General features: G+C 56.9%; 1 protein-coding gene across 3 annotated transcripts; it reads right to left on the bottom strand.

Moving 5' to 3' along the window:
• Positions 1-7,042: 7,042 nt before the first annotated feature.
• LCN9 (lipocalin 9) lies at positions 7,043-10,839 on the bottom strand. 3 transcript variants are annotated; one of them, XM_070519917.1, is made up of 7 exons: positions 10,688-10,839; positions 10,112-10,248; positions 9,738-9,811; positions 9,203-9,313; positions 8,801-8,902; positions 8,614-8,659; positions 7,043-8,360 (listed from the first exon to the last, which is right to left on the bottom strand). In XM_070519917.1, the coding sequence occupies exons 1-6, from the start codon at positions 10,781-10,783 to the stop codon at positions 8,643-8,645; spliced, it is 537 nt and encodes a 178-aa protein (XP_070376018.1). In that variant the 5' UTR covers positions 10,784-10,839; the 3' UTR covers positions 7,043-8,360; positions 8,614-8,642. The 3 variants fall into 3 exon arrangements, with proteins under 3 accessions (XP_070376018.1, XP_070376017.1, XP_070376016.1); XM_070519916.1 differs by having other exon boundaries at positions 7,043-7,978; XM_070519915.1 differs by lacking the exons at positions 7,043-8,360; positions 8,614-8,659 and having other exon boundaries at positions 8,839-9,313.
• Between the last annotated feature and the right edge of the window lie 8,221 nt (positions 10,840-19,060).

The raw sequence follows: 19,060 nt of genomic DNA, 5'->3' as shown, positions 1-19,060 counted from the left end.
TAGGTTGTGGCATTTCTGATTGGCTGGGCTGCAGTGTTTCTGATTGGCTGGGCTGTTGCATTTCTGATTGGCTGGGCTGCAGCGTTTCTGATTGGCTGGGCTGTTACCGGGTGGGAGAGACGTCTTCCCTCAGAGGTAAAGTGGTTGTACTTCCGGTTTGGAGTAACTGAGGATGTGCTGGCGCCGGGGCTGCCCTGCAGGCCTCCCTGCACAGCGTAGTTAGGTTTCTTTATTAGTTTCCACAAGGTTTATTTTTCTTTCAGCGCTTTCAAGATGCTGCTCCGTGTCCTCTGTCCTCCGTTGTTTCTGATGGGAAGCTGTTACTTCCAGCTGTGTTTCCTGTGTGCAATGTGGCATTCAAGGTCCTTATTGTTGGTTTTCAGCAGTTTTAAAATTAGTCTGAGGCTGGTTTCTTTGTACTTACTCTTCTTGGGGTTTGCTGAGTGGCAAGAATCTATAAATTTATGTCTTTCACCAAATTTGGGATTTTTTTGGTCCATTATTTTTAAAAGGTTTGGGGTTTTTTTCCCCCTTTTTCTGTGTCTCCCCCTTTTCTCCCTTGGAACTCCAATTAAACACGTCAGGCCTTTCAACGGCGCCCCACAGACTGATGATGCGTGATTCGTCTTTTTCAACCTTTTTTCTCCTTTGGAATGGATAATGTCTGTAGATCTGTCTTCAGGTTCTGTGACTCTTTGGTCATCTCCAATCTGCTGCTAAGACCGTCCAGTGGGTTTTCAATTTTAGATGTTATATGTATATATATTTTGAGTTCTGGGGTTTCTATTTGTTTCTTTTGTGGTTTTTCTTTCTCTTCTGAGAGTCCATGCTTTAGTTCTTTAGGAGCGTATTTTTCCTTTGTTTCCTTGAACACCGTGACAATAGCTGCTTAGATGTCCTAGTCTGGAAACTCAGGCGTCGCGGTTGTCTCAGCCTCAGCATGTCATGGCTTCCATTCCTCTTCATGTATTTGCATCTTGCATTGTATCCTAGACACTGCGAATGGTGCCGTTTAGATTCTGGATTCTGTTTTGTTCCTCTCAAGAGTTTTTAGCAGTCAGTTTCCTTGGTTGGATTGAAACTTCAAGCTCTGTTCCCCCTGTGGTGAGACAGAGATGTCTGTTCCATCCATTCAGGCCTAACTGGGCTGCAGAGTCTGTCCCAGGCGTGCTGGGCCCAGGAGCCAGCAGGGGTGTGGACAGAGTGCAAACACGGATTTGGGGCTCATGCTGTGTGGCACGCTGCTTTCTAGGATCCCCTTCCTTCCCAGTTGCTCTGGCTGCCTTGAAGCTTGTTCCCTGGTTCTTTAAGCCAGGAAGATCGAGGCCTCTATCTGAGCGTTAGCTGCCCAGCCTGAGCTGAATGGGGCCTGTGCTCAGGCAGAAAGCTGTTAACCAAAATAAAGGGGGGGGGGAGAGCTGATCCAGTGCTCTTTTCTTCTTCCCAGTGTCAACTTCTCTCCAGTGTCTGCTGTCTTTTGGTCACTCTCCAATACCTTTAGATGGTTGTTTTTATATTTTATGCAGACTTGTTGGTTATGTGTGTGTGTGTGGTGGGGCAGGGGTTGGTCTAATTGCAGCTGCTCCACGTTATGGAAGCAGAACACTGAGTCCCATTTGAACAGGGATGTTGCGGCCGATGGGCAGAGAGTAGACTGTCGGGCAGGACAGAAGCAGAGTGACCAATGGGGAGGCTGCTGCAATGATCCAGGGGAGGGAAGGGGTGGCTTGGACCAGGTGGGAGCAGTGGAGCAGGTGAAGAGGAGTCAATTCTGTTTTGAAAAGAGAGTCAAAGATTGTTGAGGGTTTGGATGAGGGCTGTGGGAGAAAGAGACCTCAGGACGACTCAGGGCTTGTCGGCCAGAGCGACTGGACATTTAGCACAGCCACTGACAGAGGTGGAGGCCGAATCGGGAGTTCCATTCCAGACGTGGGAGTGGATGGAGCCTCGTAGACATCAGCAGACGTGTGGCGTCAGCAGGTGCCGTGCGCCTCGGGAGTCCAGGGGCGAAGGGGGCACCACAGGGTAGATCTAAGTCACTGCCGGGCTCTGTGTATTTGAGGCCACGAGACATGAGGAGCCCCCGGGGCTGGGCATGGAGAGGAGATGATGGCATGATGATTCCTGGTTATTTTAGACGACACACATAACAGACAGAAAGTCAAAGCCCAGAGGACACAGCCCCGCTGACCATTGGCCTGGCCTGGGGTCCCAGCATGAGGTCACGTGAAAGAGACTGGGACCGGAGTTAGGGGTCCCGTGGTGCTGCTTCCCAGCTGGGAGGCCCCGGGCAAGGCACTGTGAGTTTCAGGGCAAAGAAACTGGAGTAAAAGATCCATCACATGGGGCCTTTGGAGAAAGAATGGAGTGGGATACTATGCGTGTAGAAAAGATCTGAACTTTACCAACAAAGGTTCAACTGGATGAGTTATTTCCAGGCCGCTTAAGCTAGAGCCAGACCCCTCCCCTAAACCGCGCAATGAGGCGAGTCCCCGGGCAGCAGCTATCCTTCCCCTCACCTCAGGCTGCCCGGGACCCTCTGCCCCCCCATGTGACAAGGGAGAGCCACGCTGGCCCTCTGCAAGCCTGGCCCTGATCTGGAGCTCAGGGAGTCTGCTGCCGGGCCCGTGAGCTCCTGAACCTGCCCGCCTCCCCCGTCCTGCCGGGCCACAGCCTCTGTTTCAAGGACTTTACACGTGTCTGCTGACTTAGTCCTTGTAAGGACAACTTTGTGGTGTAGGTGCACTCGTTATCCAGTTTTCAGGTGTAGGAACTGAGACACAGAGAGGTCAAGAACTGTGACCAAGGTCACACAGCTGGTGGGCCGCAGACACAGGACGCTGAGCTGCTATAAGTGCTGGTCCCCAAGCAGGCAGACAGACAACACCGGCAAGGGGAGGGGAAGGGACTGAAAGTTTCTGTATTTCTGAATGAGAAGGCAAAATCCAGCGGGTGAACGGCCGATGACAGAGCCGGCAAGACAGCTGCCATGGGGAGCAAAGCTGGACTGATGGCCACAGTAGACCTAAAGCCGACAAAAGAAAAGAGAACAAACTGAAAATGGGCAAGGAGGCCAAACGGGCAGCTCCCAGAGGAGGGAGCTGCGGGCCCTCCGTACAGGAGGCGCTTCCCACGGCAGGAGCCAGGCGCAGAGACGAGGGGCCGCTCTTCCTTGTCCATGAGGGCAGGTCTGAGCAATACTTGCTGGTGGAGGGGGCAGCGCTTGGCTGCGGAGGGCTGCCACTTAGGCGTCATTTGGACATTTGTGGCTGGATGGGGATGCACACGCCCTGGGGCCAGCACTTGTGCACAGCTCGGGGGAAGAAGGTGCATCCCGCAGGTTCCCAGCAGAGGAGCGGGTCAGTCAAGTCGCACAGTCACACGGAAACAAGGAACCCTGTGTGCAACACACGGGATGAAGAGGCCTGTGTGCGTCCACACGGATAAACCCGACAGCCGTGCTGGGTGCAAACACCGAGTCCATCGACGTGGAAACATCGGCAAGGTGCAACAGCCCACGTTGCCTATGGACTTGAGCACATGCACCAGAGGTACCCGCGCCTCCCTGAGAGCTGCAAAGGGGAGAGGCACGGGGATGTATCAGGAGGGAACCGCGTCACGGCCCTCCTCGATACGGTCTTGCTGCCGGCTCACTAAGATCTGTCCTTACTGCTCTAGTGTCAGCTTTGTTTATCTCTGACGGGTCCTCTGTGCCCTCCCCGAGCAGAGGAGCAGAGCTGGGGGTGGTGGCAGAGGCTCGAGCCCTGGTGACCTTGGGAAGGGCAGGTCTCTTGCCTTTGGTTCTGCCAGGCCGCTCCCCATAGACTTGGGCCCAGCACTCTCCTGGGTGGGGGACCAGAGATACCTCTGGAGGACCAAGCAAGAGGGAGGGAGATGCTCCAGGTGACAGCTCCTGGGGGCAGCAGGGAGCCTGGTCTGGGTGCAGCGCCTCCCCGATAGTTTCCTGTCGGACCTCCAAAGACCGGTTTGGGGCTCGCCTAGCGGGAGCCGTGAAACATTTAGGCTGGGGAGGCTGTGCTCGCCCAGGCGTGGGCTCTACCCCGGGGCGGGGCCTGCCGGTCTCGATGCCATTGGTACGGTGCTCATGCGCCATCACAGTGGGTACACCATGCCAACCACGCCGTCAGGTTCCTCTGACTTCTCACGGTGTCCTGGAGGCGCGTTGTGACAGGTCCGGCCAGGCCCAGCTGGCCTCACAATCCCTTTGGGAGTGTCTTCCATGTGTGCCGTGGCGCGTCCACACTGAGCTCACCGCCTCTGCCGGGCCTGCTCCGCCCAGCCTGGCCCTGGTCCCTGCCGCCTGTGTGTTTGCTGGGTGTGGGAGCTCTGAAATGCCCTGAGGGGCCCTGGCCTGTCTAGACTGCTGGGCATTGCGCCCACGCTCACTGGGGGAGGATGCAATCGCAGGCACGTTTCCTGAGAATAATTGAAAATCTCAGCTTCAGGAGAGTTTTGAAAGTGGGATCCCAGGTGGGCACAGGGTGGATGGATGTGCCCAGGGCGAGGTGCCAGCCGGCGGTCCCCCTGTGGCAGGGGCTCTGGAGGCCTGGCCGGGCTGCATGTGTCCCACAGGGTCTGGACATGCATTTGAGCCATCCCAGGCCTTAGAGCCAGTTGAGGGTCTGCCTGCTCTGTGCAGGGACTGTGCCAGGCCTGGGGTGACACTGGCTGGTACAGGATGGGGGCCTTTGGGTGAGCTGTCCTCGCCCAGCCCTCTCCCCTCCTGCAACAAGCCCCTAGTGCCGCCCGCCTGGTTTGGCTGGACAGGAACTAACCGCTCCTTGCTGAGCGCTGGGGCTTTGGGACTGTGCCCCCTTCTCTCCTTGGGGCCCTAAACCCTCTTCCTCCTGGATGTGCGCGTGTTGGCCTCTGGGGCAAGGCCCTTCCTCCTTGGCCCTCTTTCTAGCAGCCAGCACCTGCTGGGAAGCATCCTGAGTCTAGATGGCAGCCAGGGAGTCAGCCACAGACATGCCACCAGCTGCTATTTCCTGCTTCCTGCTGTGCAGGCAGCCACTGGGACCGCCCCACGCAGGGCCTTACGCCTGGACAGGGAAGGCATGCACTCTTGGTGGGCAGATGGCCCGTTCTGGCCCCTCCTCTGCTCTCAGACCCACCCAAGCGGGGCCCCGGCTCCCTGCATCTGGCTCCCCACTGCCAGGAGTTCCACATGGCCCGGATCTCCTCAGGGAGAAGGAAATGAAGCAGTGGGTCCTCATTATGCATGAAACATTCTGGATGAAACCCACAGGGGACCTTGGTCCTGCCCTCTGTCATCCGAGGCCAAGAGAGAAGAGACACCTTCCGGGAAGCCATGGGGGAAATCAAAGATGAAAGAGGACGGCTGCAGGCATGGATGCCTGTCGCCCTGCACCCCCGGGCGGAGAGGGGGCAGCGGCCCTTCCTTCCTCCTCCCAGGGCCCTGCGGTCTGACCCCAAGGTACTTAGAGAGCAGGACTCCAGAACCGCCCTGTCCCGGGCTTCCCACACACACGTCGGGCCGTGGAGCCCGGGCAGCAGTGACTCAGGTCGCTGTGGTGGGGTGGCATCCCGCACCCCAACTTGGGTCAGCCAGGAAATTCAGAGCGTTGAAGCCCCCGCCCCTGCCAGACTCAGCCTCCGAAACTGCCCCTGCTCTGCCTCCCTCCCCACCCTGGGGCGCTGCTCAGCCCCGGCCTCCCTGGCCATTGGCTCCTTTTGTGTGGCCCTCTTGGTACATCTTAACGTGAACAGCTGTGCTGTGACGGGCCAGGTGGGGTGGGGTATGCAACCATCATCAGGGATTGTTAATGTCCTTTTTCACTGAGAATAAAGTCACTTTTAATCCCAGTAAGTAGGGTGAAGTTAGACACCAAGAAGAGCTTCCCCGTTCGGGATCACACCGGCTTCTGGAGGGGACCAGATGTCTTCTTGACTTGCTCTCCTTGACAGGCTTTCTCAGCCTTGGGGACACCAGGCTCGCTGTCCATCCGTCTGAACCCTCCCTGAGGGTTGACCCCAGCGCCCCAGATGCCAGCAGCGATGACAGTCTCCCGGTCTTCTCCTTCTGCTCCACTGAGTCTCGCTTTGCCCTGAGCCCTTGGCCCTGGTCCCAGCATCCCTGCCCACCGCACCTGTTACCTGGCCCACCCGGGGGTCTCTGGGGTTGAGCGGGCTGCAGGAGCCCACAGGCCAGCCCCAGCCCCACGCTAAGCACCAGAGCTGGCTGTGACCCGCCTGGCTGGGAGCCCGGGGAGCCCCTGGCTCTGGCTCAGCTCCCCTTTGCAGCTCCTTCTGAGGTGGTCTTCTCTGTGGTCCAGGGCCTCTGCAGGCATTGTCATCAGCCACCCAAATGCCAACTTTCCATGCCAGCAGGCCCTGGCCGAGTGGGCAGCCTCCTACACGTCCCCGGCCACAGCCCAGCAGGCCCGACCGAGGTTCCGGACAGGGAGCTGGAGGCCAGGCTGGCCGTGGGAGTGCTGCGGCCCTAAGCCCCCCATTCTCATGCGGCTGCTCTGTCTCAGCACCCAGCACCTTTGGAAGGGGCACAGGGCTCTCCATCCCCTGCAGCCTGGAACACCTGAGGGAAGAGGGCCAGCGCCCCCAGCCCTGGTCCCAAAGTAGCCCCCTGCAGCTCTTAACAAGCAGACACTGGTGCTGGCCTGGGCTCATCCCCCAGCATCCCAGGAGTCCATGTCCCCACCTCGGAGATTTCTGGGCAGTGAGCCATGGGGAGGGTCTCAGGCTGTGCTCACCTGAGGAGGGGGGCAGGCCAGCTGCTCCTCAGACTGGGGTGCAGAGGGGCCAGGAGAGCCCCTCCTCGCCCCGCCTGGCTGCCCCACCCTCGAGCTGTACAGGAGCTGGCTGAGGGTTTCAGAGCAGGTGTGATCTGAGGGGAGTGGGGGAGGCGGAGGGCACCCTGGTGGGGGCAGAGGGGACCAGGAGGCAGGGATGGGACAGAAGGCAGCCAGGAAGGAGCCTATGGCATTTTCTCACTTGACTTGGCAGGAAGGACAAACACTTTCTCTTTTTAACTTTTTATTTTGAGATAGTTGTAGATTCATATGCAGTTGTGAGAAGTAAACAGAGGTCCCTGATACCCTTCACCCCTTCTCCCCGCTTCACAGCCCTAGGACGGTGTTCACAGATGGGGACACTGGTGCCACCCCTGCCCCGCCCCGCACCAGGCATATTTCCCCGTTCACACGCACTGAGCCGAGCGTGTCAGTGTGCTTGTGTTACAGTGTGAGACTGTGTGAGTGTGCGAGTGTGTCAGTGTGGGTATTTAGTTCTGGGTCCCTGGATCCACCACCACAGTCCGGATACAGGACTTTCCATCCCCACGAGGACCCCTCCCATTGCCTGTGTAAACCACACCCGCCTCCCTCACCCCTTCCCCATCCCTAACCCCTGGAAATCAGGAATCAGTTCTCCATGTCTACAGTTCTGTCTTTTCGAGAATATTCTTTAAATGGAATCACACGCCACAGCCTTTTGAGGCGGCTGTTTCACTCAACATAGTTCCCTTGAGATCCATGCAGCTTGTTCCTCTCTGTGCTGAGTTGTGTCCCGGGGCCAGCTGGTTCTTCTGTTGGGGGAAGTCGGGCTGTTTCCAGTTGGGTGATTGTGAACAGAGCCGCTGTGAACATTTGTGGAGAGGTTTTGCGTGGACACATCATATGTCTCGGATGAACACCCAATGGGCAACCATTTTCAATCTGCAGAATAACGGTGGATTGGCCGGGTCCCCTGTGTATTCACCAACACATGGCGAGGCGTCGCTTGTCCCAGCTGCTGATCTGTTAATAGTCTTCCTCGAGGGACCACTGATCCGGGGGGGGGCTGGGGGGCAGGGCCTCGTGGACCACCATCTCACCTCACGGGCCCTCACCAAGGCCTCAGGGTCCTTGGCTCTTGGATGAGACGGCTCTGGAGGCCAGTCCGGGGGAAGGGGGTCACTTTACCGGGGCAGGGCTGGTTCCTGAGAAAGGAGGGCAGCTTGGAGAAGGGGCCTGTGGTGGACTGAATGGTGCCCCCCCAACACATCCACGTTCAAATCCCAGTGTCCAGAACCTGTGAGCGGGACCTTATGTGGAAAAGGGATCTTTGCATATGTGATTAAGGTAAAGATTTTGAGATGAGATCATCGTGGATGACCTGGTGGCCTTCAACCCAATAACAAGTGTCCTTATAAGAGACAGAAGAGGAGATGCACAGACACAGGTGAGAGGCCCTGTGACCACGGAGGCAGAGATGGAGGGATGCCTGGAGCCCCCAGACGCTGAAAGAGGCAAGGAGGACCCTCCCCTGAAGCCTCCGGAGGGAGTGTGGCCCTGTGACGCTGTGCCTTCTGGCCTCCAGCCCTGCGAGAGAGCGAGTTCCTGCCGTTCTAAGTTGCCCAGGGTGTGGCCCTTTGTGACGGCAGCGTAGGGGCACCAACACGGGGCACGTTTCATGATTGCTCAGCCCCACCACCCGTACGGCTCCCGTGACTTCGGTAGGAAAACCCGGCAGGTCGGCTGAGGGACGGGCTTGGAGAAGTGGCGCCCACCGTCCACACCCAGCTTCCCTCAACGGCCCCCAGTGCCACCCCCGCCCGAGTCAAAGCTCACGCACCTCGAGGCCTGGCCGGCTCCTCGCCTCTTCTACTTCAAACAGGGGTCTGGGAAGACAGAGTGGGCTCTCAGATGGCCCCCAGCTGGTGAGACCCTCGGCCTGCCGGGCCAGGGCCAGGCTGAGCCAGAATGCTGCCCGGAGCTCGGCTCTCGGCTGCGGCTGCTGGTGTGGACCGCACGGGGCCTACCTTTGTCGATCAGGCTGATGATATTCTGAGGACCGAGACCGTATTTTTTGCAGACTTTTTCAAATCTCTTCAGGAAGCTGGGGCTCAGGTCCGGGATCCGTCCTGAGGACAGAAGGATGGGGGCCGAGGGTCCTTTGCTGATAATTTGGGACGATGTGTGGGGAGGGTCTCAGGGGTCTCAGGCGGTGCTGAGGCTGCGGGGGCTCGAGTCAGGCAGGGCGTGGACACGCCAGACAGCCTGGCCTCGGTGCACCCTTGCCCCATGATACAACTTGACTGTGGGTAGACGGAGGTGGGAGCCCTGTCGGGTGGAGACCCCTGCAGGATGGGGCCTGTCACCAGTGGAGGGATCCCCAGGGCCCTGCCAGTCCCCCAGCAGCCGGGAGACTGGCAAGGCCGTACCGTAGAGCGCCAGCACTTGAGTCTCGGTGCCGTTCCGGAGGTTGAGGAGGTGGAAGGTGGCGTAGACCCTGTAGTCCGTTTCTGCGAGGAGCACCCGGTTCTCCCCCTCGTCTGGGGGGACACTGAGCTAGAGTGCCCCGCCCTCCTCTGTCACCCCAGTACTCCTGGGTTGGCACCGGGTGTGCCGTGTGGCCGCGGGTGTGGACGGCGGGCCTGGTGGCTGAGCACGCGGTGCCCACTTAGGTGGAGACCCCTGTGGTGTTGCTGGTGGCAGTGGCAGCAGATTGCCCCCTTGCTGTGCAGCTGGCCCTGATGGACCCCCGCATTCTGGCCCCCCAAGCCCCAGGCTGGCCCCCCTGCCTCCCCGGGCCCGGGCCAGGGACCTTCCCAACAGGGGGCTGTTCAGGGGCCCATGGGGCCCACGGACCAGGCAGGGTCCTCTCACTTCAGAGTCAAGCCTCCAAGAGGTCCCACAAAATCCCCCGAATCAGAGCCTGCCAGGCCCCGAGGAGCAGGACTCCTGGCGTCCACTTACAGGAGATGGTGCACTCCCCATTCTTCTCCGTCTTCTCGCAGACCATGGGCACCTCCACGCACTGCCCCAGCAGCCTGAGGACCAGCTGGGTGACGCCCCAAGTGCAGCTCCAGCCCCACCAGGGGTGTGACTGGCACAGGACTCCCTCCACCCATGCCAACGGCCACCTCATCTCCCCTGACCCCAGCCCCACCTCAGGACTCTAGGGGGTTGTATCATCCCCCCTCATCCCGGGGCCTCCCCCAACCCCCCAGGGAATGGTCAGATGCTGATTCCCACAGGGACGGAGGGTGGGTGCATGAGTGAGGGTCGGCGTTGGGGGTGGGGCAGGAGGTGCATCCGTCTCCCCAGTCCCTAATGTGGGCAACACTCACATGAGCTGGAAATAGAATTTCAGACCACCATCTTCTAAGCTTTTGATCTTCTGTATGAAGACCCTCAGGTCCCCATTTTCTTCAATCCGCTTCATGTCATCCGAGGCCATGGAAACAGAAAACCAATCTCCGGAAACCTGCAGACAAGGCTCTGCTGGATTGTGGGGCGGGGAGGGAGGGGTTGCCTATGGGATGGTCTGGGTCTCTTGGTGCTTCCCTCCTGGGGCTAGGCCCCTGGGCATAGGGCTTCCAACCAGGGTCCCCCTCTGTCTTCCCAGGACCCCTTCTGTCTTCCCAGACCCATTCTACCCTCCCAGGCACGTTTCTCTGTCCTCCCAGGACCCCCACTGCCCTCTCAGGACCCCCTCTGCCCTCCCAGGACCCCCACTGCCCTCTCAGGAACCCCTCTGCCCTCCCAGGACCCCCTCTGCCCTCCCAGGCTGCTGTCACAGCTGGGGCTGGAGAGGTGGGTCCCCCCAGGAGCAGCACCCTTGTCACAGGTCAGAGACCCCAGGTTGAGGGAGGACAAGTGCCCCACAACCAGGCCCTTTGGGAAGGCCCAGGCCCCAGACCCACCCTGGCTATGTTGTAGTTCCTGCGTACGATGGTTCGGAGGTCAAGCTGCTGGGCGGAGACCAGACTCACCCCCAGGCTCAGCAGGAGCAGCGCCATCCCCTCCAGCGAGCGCCTCACCGAGGCCCAGACTCTTTATACCCACTTCTGCACTGTGGTTTCCGGCCCCGCGGCACCGTGTCCTCCGGCACGCCCTCTGTACCCTGGGCACAGGGCCAAAGGCCACCACGGCCGCCCCCGACGGCTCACGATGTCAGTGACAGGCTGTCTACGAGGTAACAGATGTGGGGAGGCTGTGGTTTCTCGTGGGTGTTCCTATCACACAGAGAACCTGGCCCTAAAAAGCCCCCTGTGTGATGACAGTCCCAGAATTGATCCCACTCCAGCAGCAGGCTCACTTCCGGGGGCTCTGGAACAGCCTGGGGCATCGGCGTCCACCTCAGCCAGGTGGGCATCGTGAGCTGCTCCTTCAGGTTCACATTCTCCTCACAGACTATAACCAGGCGTCCACATAAAGATGACCCAGGCAGCACAGGTACCCGGAATTGTCACGTGGCCTGGAGGATCTAACCCTCAGGGAGACACAAAGGAGGCAGGGAGCCACCCCAGCCGGCCACCGCCTTCCATGTCTTCACTTCTGTGGACACGCGGTGTCCCACCAGCTCTTCCAACATGAAGCTGCTTCTGCTGACAATCAGCTGGGGCCTGGTCTGGACCCAGAACACCCCTACCTTGACCCACGTCCAGGGTCGGTGCCCTCCACCACTTCCCTGGTCCACACTTTATCTTATTCACAGGCAAATGCTCCGAGAACTGGCAAATGCATGAGTCACGCTTCCTGGAGGGCTTGGAGCTTTCATGCAGACCCCTCCCTTCCCTGGGGGACCTAGTTGAGCGACCCAGAAATTGGGAGCATCCACAGATTTCCAACATGTGGGTCTCAGAGTGACTTCCTACTCCAACCATAGACCTGTGGGGACCCACATATGACCATTTCTCCCCAACTGGAAACAGATCCCCTCTCATGGGAGCAGCCATCCCGGCAGACGCCCTCCTACCTGGGAGCAGCCATCCCAGCAGACGCCCTCTCCCCTGGGAGCAGCCATCCCGGCAGACGCCCTCCTACCTGGGAGCAGGTGCCCACACAGGTGCCTCTCCCAGGTTCCCTCTCTAAATCTCGGGGATGGCTCTCCACGGGGCAGCTCCAGGCCGACTAGAGAAGGCCTTGACAGGTCGGCGGATGTGGTGTAGTGTGTGGAGGATCACAGGGCTCCTCTTGGGCCTCCTGCCAGGCCAGCCCAGGCCAGGTCCCCTGACCTCCACAGGGTGCAGGGAGTGGGCCTTGGGCCAAAAGCAGAGGTGGAGTGATGCCCTGGTGGAGAGAAGGACTCGGTAGATGTGCTTTTCTTCTGCTACTAACAAGCTGTGAGCCCCCAGTCCCCTAATGTGCCCCCCACAGCAGGTGTGCCCCTCACCTGCTGAAGGAACCTTCTTCAGCAGACCACCCGAGAGCTCTGATGACCAACGGTCACGTCAAGAGGTTTTCTTAGGCCACCACGGATGTCGCCTCCAGCCGGGACGTCCTGAGGGAACCCAGACGACAGGTCCGCGCCCCCTGGGTGCTTCTGCAGCCCAAACACCCTGCCCCAGGGGGACGGGCAGGCCGGTGCAGGTGGCAGGGTGAGCTCCGAGGGGCAGGTCGGAGCCGGCGGGGCGAGCTCTAAGGGGCGAGGCTACTCCTGCTCCTAGCCCATCTTCCCGCACCTGTGAGCAAAGGGCTCCGATGTCCCCTTTCTGGGGGTGGGTCTGGTTGACCCAGAGTGGGGACAGCATCTCCCTCTGAACCTGCGATGGACCCCATGGTGGTTGTGATCCCGGAGTGTGAAATGTTCTTCTGATTCCCCCTCAGTGTCCCGCTCCAGCCACTCCCCAGCATGGAGCCTCCAGGCCAGACGTCCTCTTCTGCCCTGACCCCACCTCCTCCTTCCCTCGCCGGAGGAGGACACTGTGGCGGGAAGGGAGGCACACTTCCAGGCCGGCGTTCCTGGGTTCTCCACATGGACTGTGAGTCTCCTGGAGGGAGACTGAAGTGGGGTTCCAGGATGGGCCCTGGGTCTGTCCATGTCAGCGCTCCACCCACTGGGGAGCCTGCTCCCGAGGGTGCTGTCGGGAAGGCGGGCAGGAGAGCCCTCCGCTCAGTCGGAGGAGAGGATGCTGTGGGCACTATGGGGGTCTCGCCTTCCACAGCACGTCCCCGTCTCGCAGGCTGAGGAGCCCGGCTGGGAGGACAGGTCCTCAGTGTCCTGAATTTGGTGTCAGAACCGGCTGAAGTTCTCAGAGAGGACTCCAGAGGGTCCGGAGGTGAGCTGAGGACCTGAGAACCGCGCTGTGGGGAGGGGCCAGCTCGCCCCCCCAAGCCTCTTGCATCTCCAAAGTCCCCTTGACCACAGCAGGAGGGGGCGCTTGTGGGAACGCGTGGGAACGCGGCCTGCGCGTGGGCGGGAGTTCCTCCTGTACTGAGGGGTCTTGCGGAGAATGAGGTCGGCTTGGCCTCGGAAGGTGACGCCCTGTCCCCTCAGGAGGCCACGTCCCTCTCTGAGGTCAACCGAGAACAGGAGCTGCCGCCGCCTTGCTTCTGACTCCGCTCTGGGAAGTGGCCTTTGAACGGGATGGCGCATGGCAGTGGGGGTGAGGGAGAGACCCCCCCTGGGTCACACCCTGTCTCAGCTTCCTAGGGAAATTCATCCAGGACAGCGCACAGGTGAGTGTGACGTCCCACGTCCTCTCCCCTGCCCAGGCCCCTCCCCACATTCTCACCCTCCTGGCCTTCCAGCAAGCTCCATGTTCTAAGAAGCCTGACCCCTAGGAGGTCATAGCCTGGGGGGATCCGGGAGGGGCCGAGCTGTGACCAGGACCCCAAGCTCCCTCCCAGGGCCCCAAGCTGGAAGGTGGCGCACTCTCTGGAACCTTCCGGGACGACGGGGGCTGCACCTCCCAGAGTGGCATCTCCTCCCTGTAGGTGCTCTGGGTGGGGGAGCGCATCGGCCGCAGCGTGAGCCTCAGCTCTGAGGTGTCGATATGTCCGCTTCACGGAGCCAGCGAGGGAGGCAGGGCCTCGGGCAGCAGTGGCCCGGCGTGGGGGGCAGAGAGTGTGGTCACCTGGCCAGGATCCAGCTGGGTACTCATGTCGGCGCAGTGGAACCACCGACTGCCCCAGTCAGCCCCCGGGCAGGGCTCCCTCCAGAACGGGGCGGGAAACTCAGGTAACAGTCTGTCTCGTTTGTTTTTGTGGAGATGAAAGTTGCGTCCAGTGAAACGCACACGTCCTAAATGTGCATGTGGATAGGTTTTGGCACATGAGGCACCCGATATCCCATGCCTCAGTCAACATGGGGAACCTATCCTTCATTCTAGAAAGTTCTCTTGTGCCTTCTCCCAGGCAGGCACAGTTCTGATTCCTATCACCAGAGAACTTTGAGAAATTTCCAGAACTGTGAGGACTGAGGTGGCTTGTCTTAATCCTCAGGCCTGCCCAGAAAAACCAATGTCCAGGGCTCCACGGTCGATGGGGGGACCTGGGACTGGGGGCCAGGGACGTGGCTTCTGGTACTGTCTCTGCACCAGAGGGGGATTTTGTGCATCATTTGACCTCTTGCTATCTCAGGTCTCTCGTGGGCAAAGTGGAGTCATGACACCCAAGAGTCTGTGTCAGTGTCCTGGGGTCTCTGTAACGAAGGACCTCAAACGAGGGGCTCAAAACAACCAAAATTCATCCTCTTCCAGTGCTGGAGGCCAGAGGTCCAAAATCCACGTGTTGCAGGGCCGTGCTCCCTTCAGCGGCTCCGGAGGAGGACTCTTCTCTGGCAGCTCCAGGCTCCTCGGCTTGTGGCCACGTCTCTCCAGCCTCTGCTCCGTCCTCACGTGGCTTCTGTGCGTCCTCTTCTTCTAAGGGCATCAGTCTCTGGGTTTAGGGATCGTCCTACGTCCAGGGTGATCTCATCTCAAGCTCTACCTTAACCACATCTGCAAAGACCTTTTTTCCCAATAAGGCCACATTCTGAGGTTCCGGATGGACGTGAGTTTTGGGGGAACCCTATTCAACCCACTCCAAGGCCCCAGGCAGGGTGCACAGGGCAGAGTTGCATTCGTGACCTAGTGGACCCAGAGGCAGGTGGGGAGCCGGGCCCCCAGGATCGGCAAGTCCATGAGCTATGAAAGCTGCAGACAGTGTCAGGCGCTCTCCTCGCACCTCTGGGTGCTGCCGTCCTGTGTCCAGAGCGCTCGAGGCAAGTGCAGAAAAGAGAATTCGGGTCTACCTCACTCAGGGACAGATTCAAACCTCCCAATAAAACGTTGGCACACCAACTCTAGTTTCGTAGTAAAACGTTACACCTCACACCCAGGCGTGGAGGAACAACTCCACCTTGGAAGATGTTGTAGTGTGATTCATCACTTTTTTTTTGTGAGGAAGATTGGCTCTGAGCTAACATCTGTTGCCAATCTTCCTTTTTTTTTCTCTCCCCAAAGTCCCAGTACATAGTTGGATATCCTAGTTGTAGGTCATTCTAGTTCTTCTGTGTGGGACGCCGCCACAGCATGGCCTGATGAGTGGCGTATAGGTCTGCACCCAGGATCCGCGTGAACCCTGGGCTGCTGAACTGGAGCGCGATAACTTAACCACTCGGCTGTGGGGCCGGCCCACGATTCGTTACTTTAGCAGTTGAAGGAAGAAAACTAAAATCATTTCCCAGATGCCAAGAAATTTTTATGAAATTCAGCCACCACACATGATCCAGCAGGCCACGATGCCACTCTTAGTTTGATAAAAGGCGTCCACGAGAGGAAGCCGCCATTCCTCATGTGGAACTCTGGAGGCGTTCTTCCAAAGACAGGAATGGGACAAAGGAGGACGGCTTATTACACACTTGAGGTGCTTCGCAATAAACGCAAGAAGAAAAACAAACGAGAAGGGCACGTACTGCAGAAGCAGAGCCCCTGGTCTTCACGTGCCCGCAGGGCTCCGCCTGGGCACGGCGAGAGCGTTGCTGGGTGGCGGGCTGTCCACAAAGCCATCGCCTTCCTGTGTGCACGTGGTGGTCATGGGAAATGCGATAAACAAGGTCTTGTTCACGATGATGACAGAAATCATGTGAAAATGAGCAAGATCCACACGAATGAACGACGGTCTTTCCTGAAGAACCAACAGAAGCTTTGGAGACCAGGCAGATGTGGCCGTGTTCCTGGGTGGAAAGACTCCATGGGATAAAAACATATCCTCCACAAACAACTCTGCGCCTTTGACACCCCCACAGCCACGATGCCACAGGGTAGTTACTGAGGCCGTGACAATCGCCCAGAGATGCGGGTGAACAATAAGTCATGAAAAAGTTTGAAAAGAGCCCGTGTGTTGTGGGTGCGTTGGTTTGCTTTGCCTTGCTGGGAAAAGAAAGACGCTCAAGACTGGCAACCACACGGGATAAATCTCAAAATAATTTTGCTGAGCAAAAAAGGCACACACAGTAGGACATTTATGTAAAATTCCAGAGAAGACGCAAAATTCACGGCTGTAGAAGGCAGATCAGTGGCTCTCGGGCTGGGACTGGGGTGCAGGGGGTAGGGAGGGACTGTAGAGGGGCAGGAGAAGGTTTTGGGGGGTGATGGGGATGGTTTTACGTGTCTGCCATTGTGTATATGTCACAACTCGTCACATCTCACGCTTTAAGTAGATGCAGTTTATATTCAGTTATACTCAATTAAAGCATTAAGGACAGTATGAACTTACAGTAATTAAGACAGTGTAGTGTATTTGCAGGAAGAGATAAAGAGGTCAATGAGGCAGAGTCTAGGAATGGAAATTTATTTCACGAGAATGTTCATATTTCAAATGGGCCGCTCTGGAGATGCTGCTGGGTGATGGGTTTCCGCGTAGAAAATGCGCGATCGCTCCGCCTCCAGCAGAGTCGCGTCTCAGCGGGACGGGAGGTCCACAGTGAAACAGTTGCCAAAAGTAAACACCCAACGATCCAAACAGGTAAAGAATTAGAAGAAAATACCGAAGATTATATTTTTGCTCTTAAAGTTGGAAAAGACTTTCTGAGCAGAACTCAGAAGCTGGAGAAGAAACATTGATAATTTTGGCAAAATAAATAAAGGTGCACGTTCTGATCACAAATTAAGGCGGTTATCCCAGGATGGGGAGATTCCATTTCATTTCCTTGTGCTTTTTTGCATCTGACTGATCTCATAACATGAAAATGTGTTATTTCTATAATCAGAAAAAAATAAGTGCTTAGAACAACATTCTAAAAAGTGTTAAGAAGGGACTTGCTCTCCTGGGGTGAATTGGCCCTGGCCCAGAGGATGAAGAGAGAAGGCTGCTGCCCTTTTCTTCATTGTATACATAAACACACATGCCATGCCAGGTATCTCCCCGTGAGCAAGGACTAGGCATTAGGAAGCACGGAGGCACAGCAGAGGAAATGAAAGGCAACAGAGCATTTAAAAATATCCTTTAATTTTTCAAACAGGACAAAGTCCCGTCGTCTGGCAACCACGAGAAGCCCTGCTGGCAGATGCATCATTATGACTTTGACTTTCTGATGCTTGCATCATCAAAGGGTGTGCTGACGTCGCCACCCACAGAAGGCTCTGGCCCATGAGAGCTGGGCACAGCATCGGGCTCATGACTGTACAGAGACCCAAGGACAGAACGCTTGGAAAACGTCCATCCTCATAGGACGTCCTCGGCTGGCTCACCAAGGTACCGGGACCATCAGTGGGGAGATGGGAGAGTCTGATGATAGCAGGAGAAGTGTCGCCTGCCTTGGGAGTGATGTCACCAGGGCACACTGCTAGAAAGACCCCTTTCCTACTCCATCCAGGTGGCGTTTCTAATGCCCTGGAATTTAACAGATGGTCAGTGTCACAGTGTGGGGACATGAAACTGCCCAACGGAAGCCAGCCCAGTGTGGTGTTGTCTAAAGGAGAACTGTCCAGTAGAAATAGAATGTGAGCCACTTTTATAATGTCCACTTTTCTAGTAGCCACTACCAAAGGTAAAAAGAAACGGGTGAATTAAATTTCATCATATATTTGTATTTAACTCCAATATTGTTCCAATATGTGATCAATATAAAATTATTCACAAGATATTTTAATTTCTTCCTTTCATCCTGTGTTTGTCTTCAAAACACAGTGTGTTTTGTACACTCACAGCACATCTCAAGTCAGACCCGCCACATTTCATGTGCTCATTGCCCACATGTGGCCAGTGGCTATTGGGTTGGCTGGTGCAGATCCAGAGCATCTTGCTCATTAAATGAATGTGGAGAAATGAAGAAATGAAGGATCAGAGACCTCTATTTATTCCAGGTTCAACACAGAATGCTACAGGCTTGTGAACAGAAATCCCATGTCAAACTTCCAAGATAAGCTCGGGGCATTGGCTGGAGCCAGAAGTTCCGTGTTATAACTGAATGCCTTGAAGTTAGACTTTAATGCCTGTTTACAAGAATCTGCCTCTGAGGGAGCTCATGTGTTCAGACAACCCTAGTCTTGGGACAAATGATCCATCTTACTACTTCTGTGAGGAAAAAGAATAAAAAGCCAACTCTGGGGCAGGTGACCTCCTCCTAGTTCAGGAAGACTCCCCGTCAAGAGCTCATTTCAGTTCCACAGCTGTCTGGTGGAGAGATTGACTGCATTTCTCTTATGCCGTCAGGGTGGACACTGAAGGGAATCAGGAGTGTCCAAGGCTGCGGGCGTTCAGGCAGAGGAGGGGCAGCGCCCTGAGGAGATTCCAGCCAACAGCGGTTTCCCCACAGCGAGCAGACCTTCGCCCTGAGGCTGAGTGCTCCCAGCAGATCCTTAGGTGGCGTCCCCACGTCTATCAATGAGTCCATTAATCCATCGTTGGAAGGCAGCAAAGGTGTCACTTTTTACCATTTACAATCTACTTTTTTCTTCTTTTTCCTCTAGGAGACGATGAATTTTCAAAGAAAAAAAATGCTGCTAATGATTTCGTGTGTTTTATCACTCATGGTGGTTGAGCGTTATTCCAGGTAAATACAAAATATTGACGAATCATGACCTGTAGTGACTGGCAGAGATGCTCTAAACTGATGAGTTTTGTCCAAAGATATTAGTAACACTCTCAAAACTGATCAGACATTACCTCGTCTCTGAACAAAGCAAAGGATACATCCTTTAATTCCTTCATTTTCAAACGTGCAACACTTATTACTGAGAGCTGTCCGGGGGCCAGGCTCTGTTCCAGGGGCTGAGGGAGGGGCAGGAAGCCGAAGCGCCGGCCCGCATGGAGTTTTCCATTCCAGATGGAGAAGGCAGACAATAAACATAAAACAGAATGTCAGCAAG

The sequence above is a fragment of the Equus asinus genome, chromosome 10, assembly GCF_041296235.1.
Source record: "Equus asinus isolate D_3611 breed Donkey chromosome 10, EquAss-T2T_v2, whole genome shotgun sequence".
Lineage (NCBI taxonomy): Eukaryota > Metazoa > Chordata > Mammalia > Perissodactyla > Equidae > Equus > Equus asinus.
Note: the sequence above shows the minus strand (reverse complement) of the source record. Positions and strands in the feature narration are given on the sequence as shown.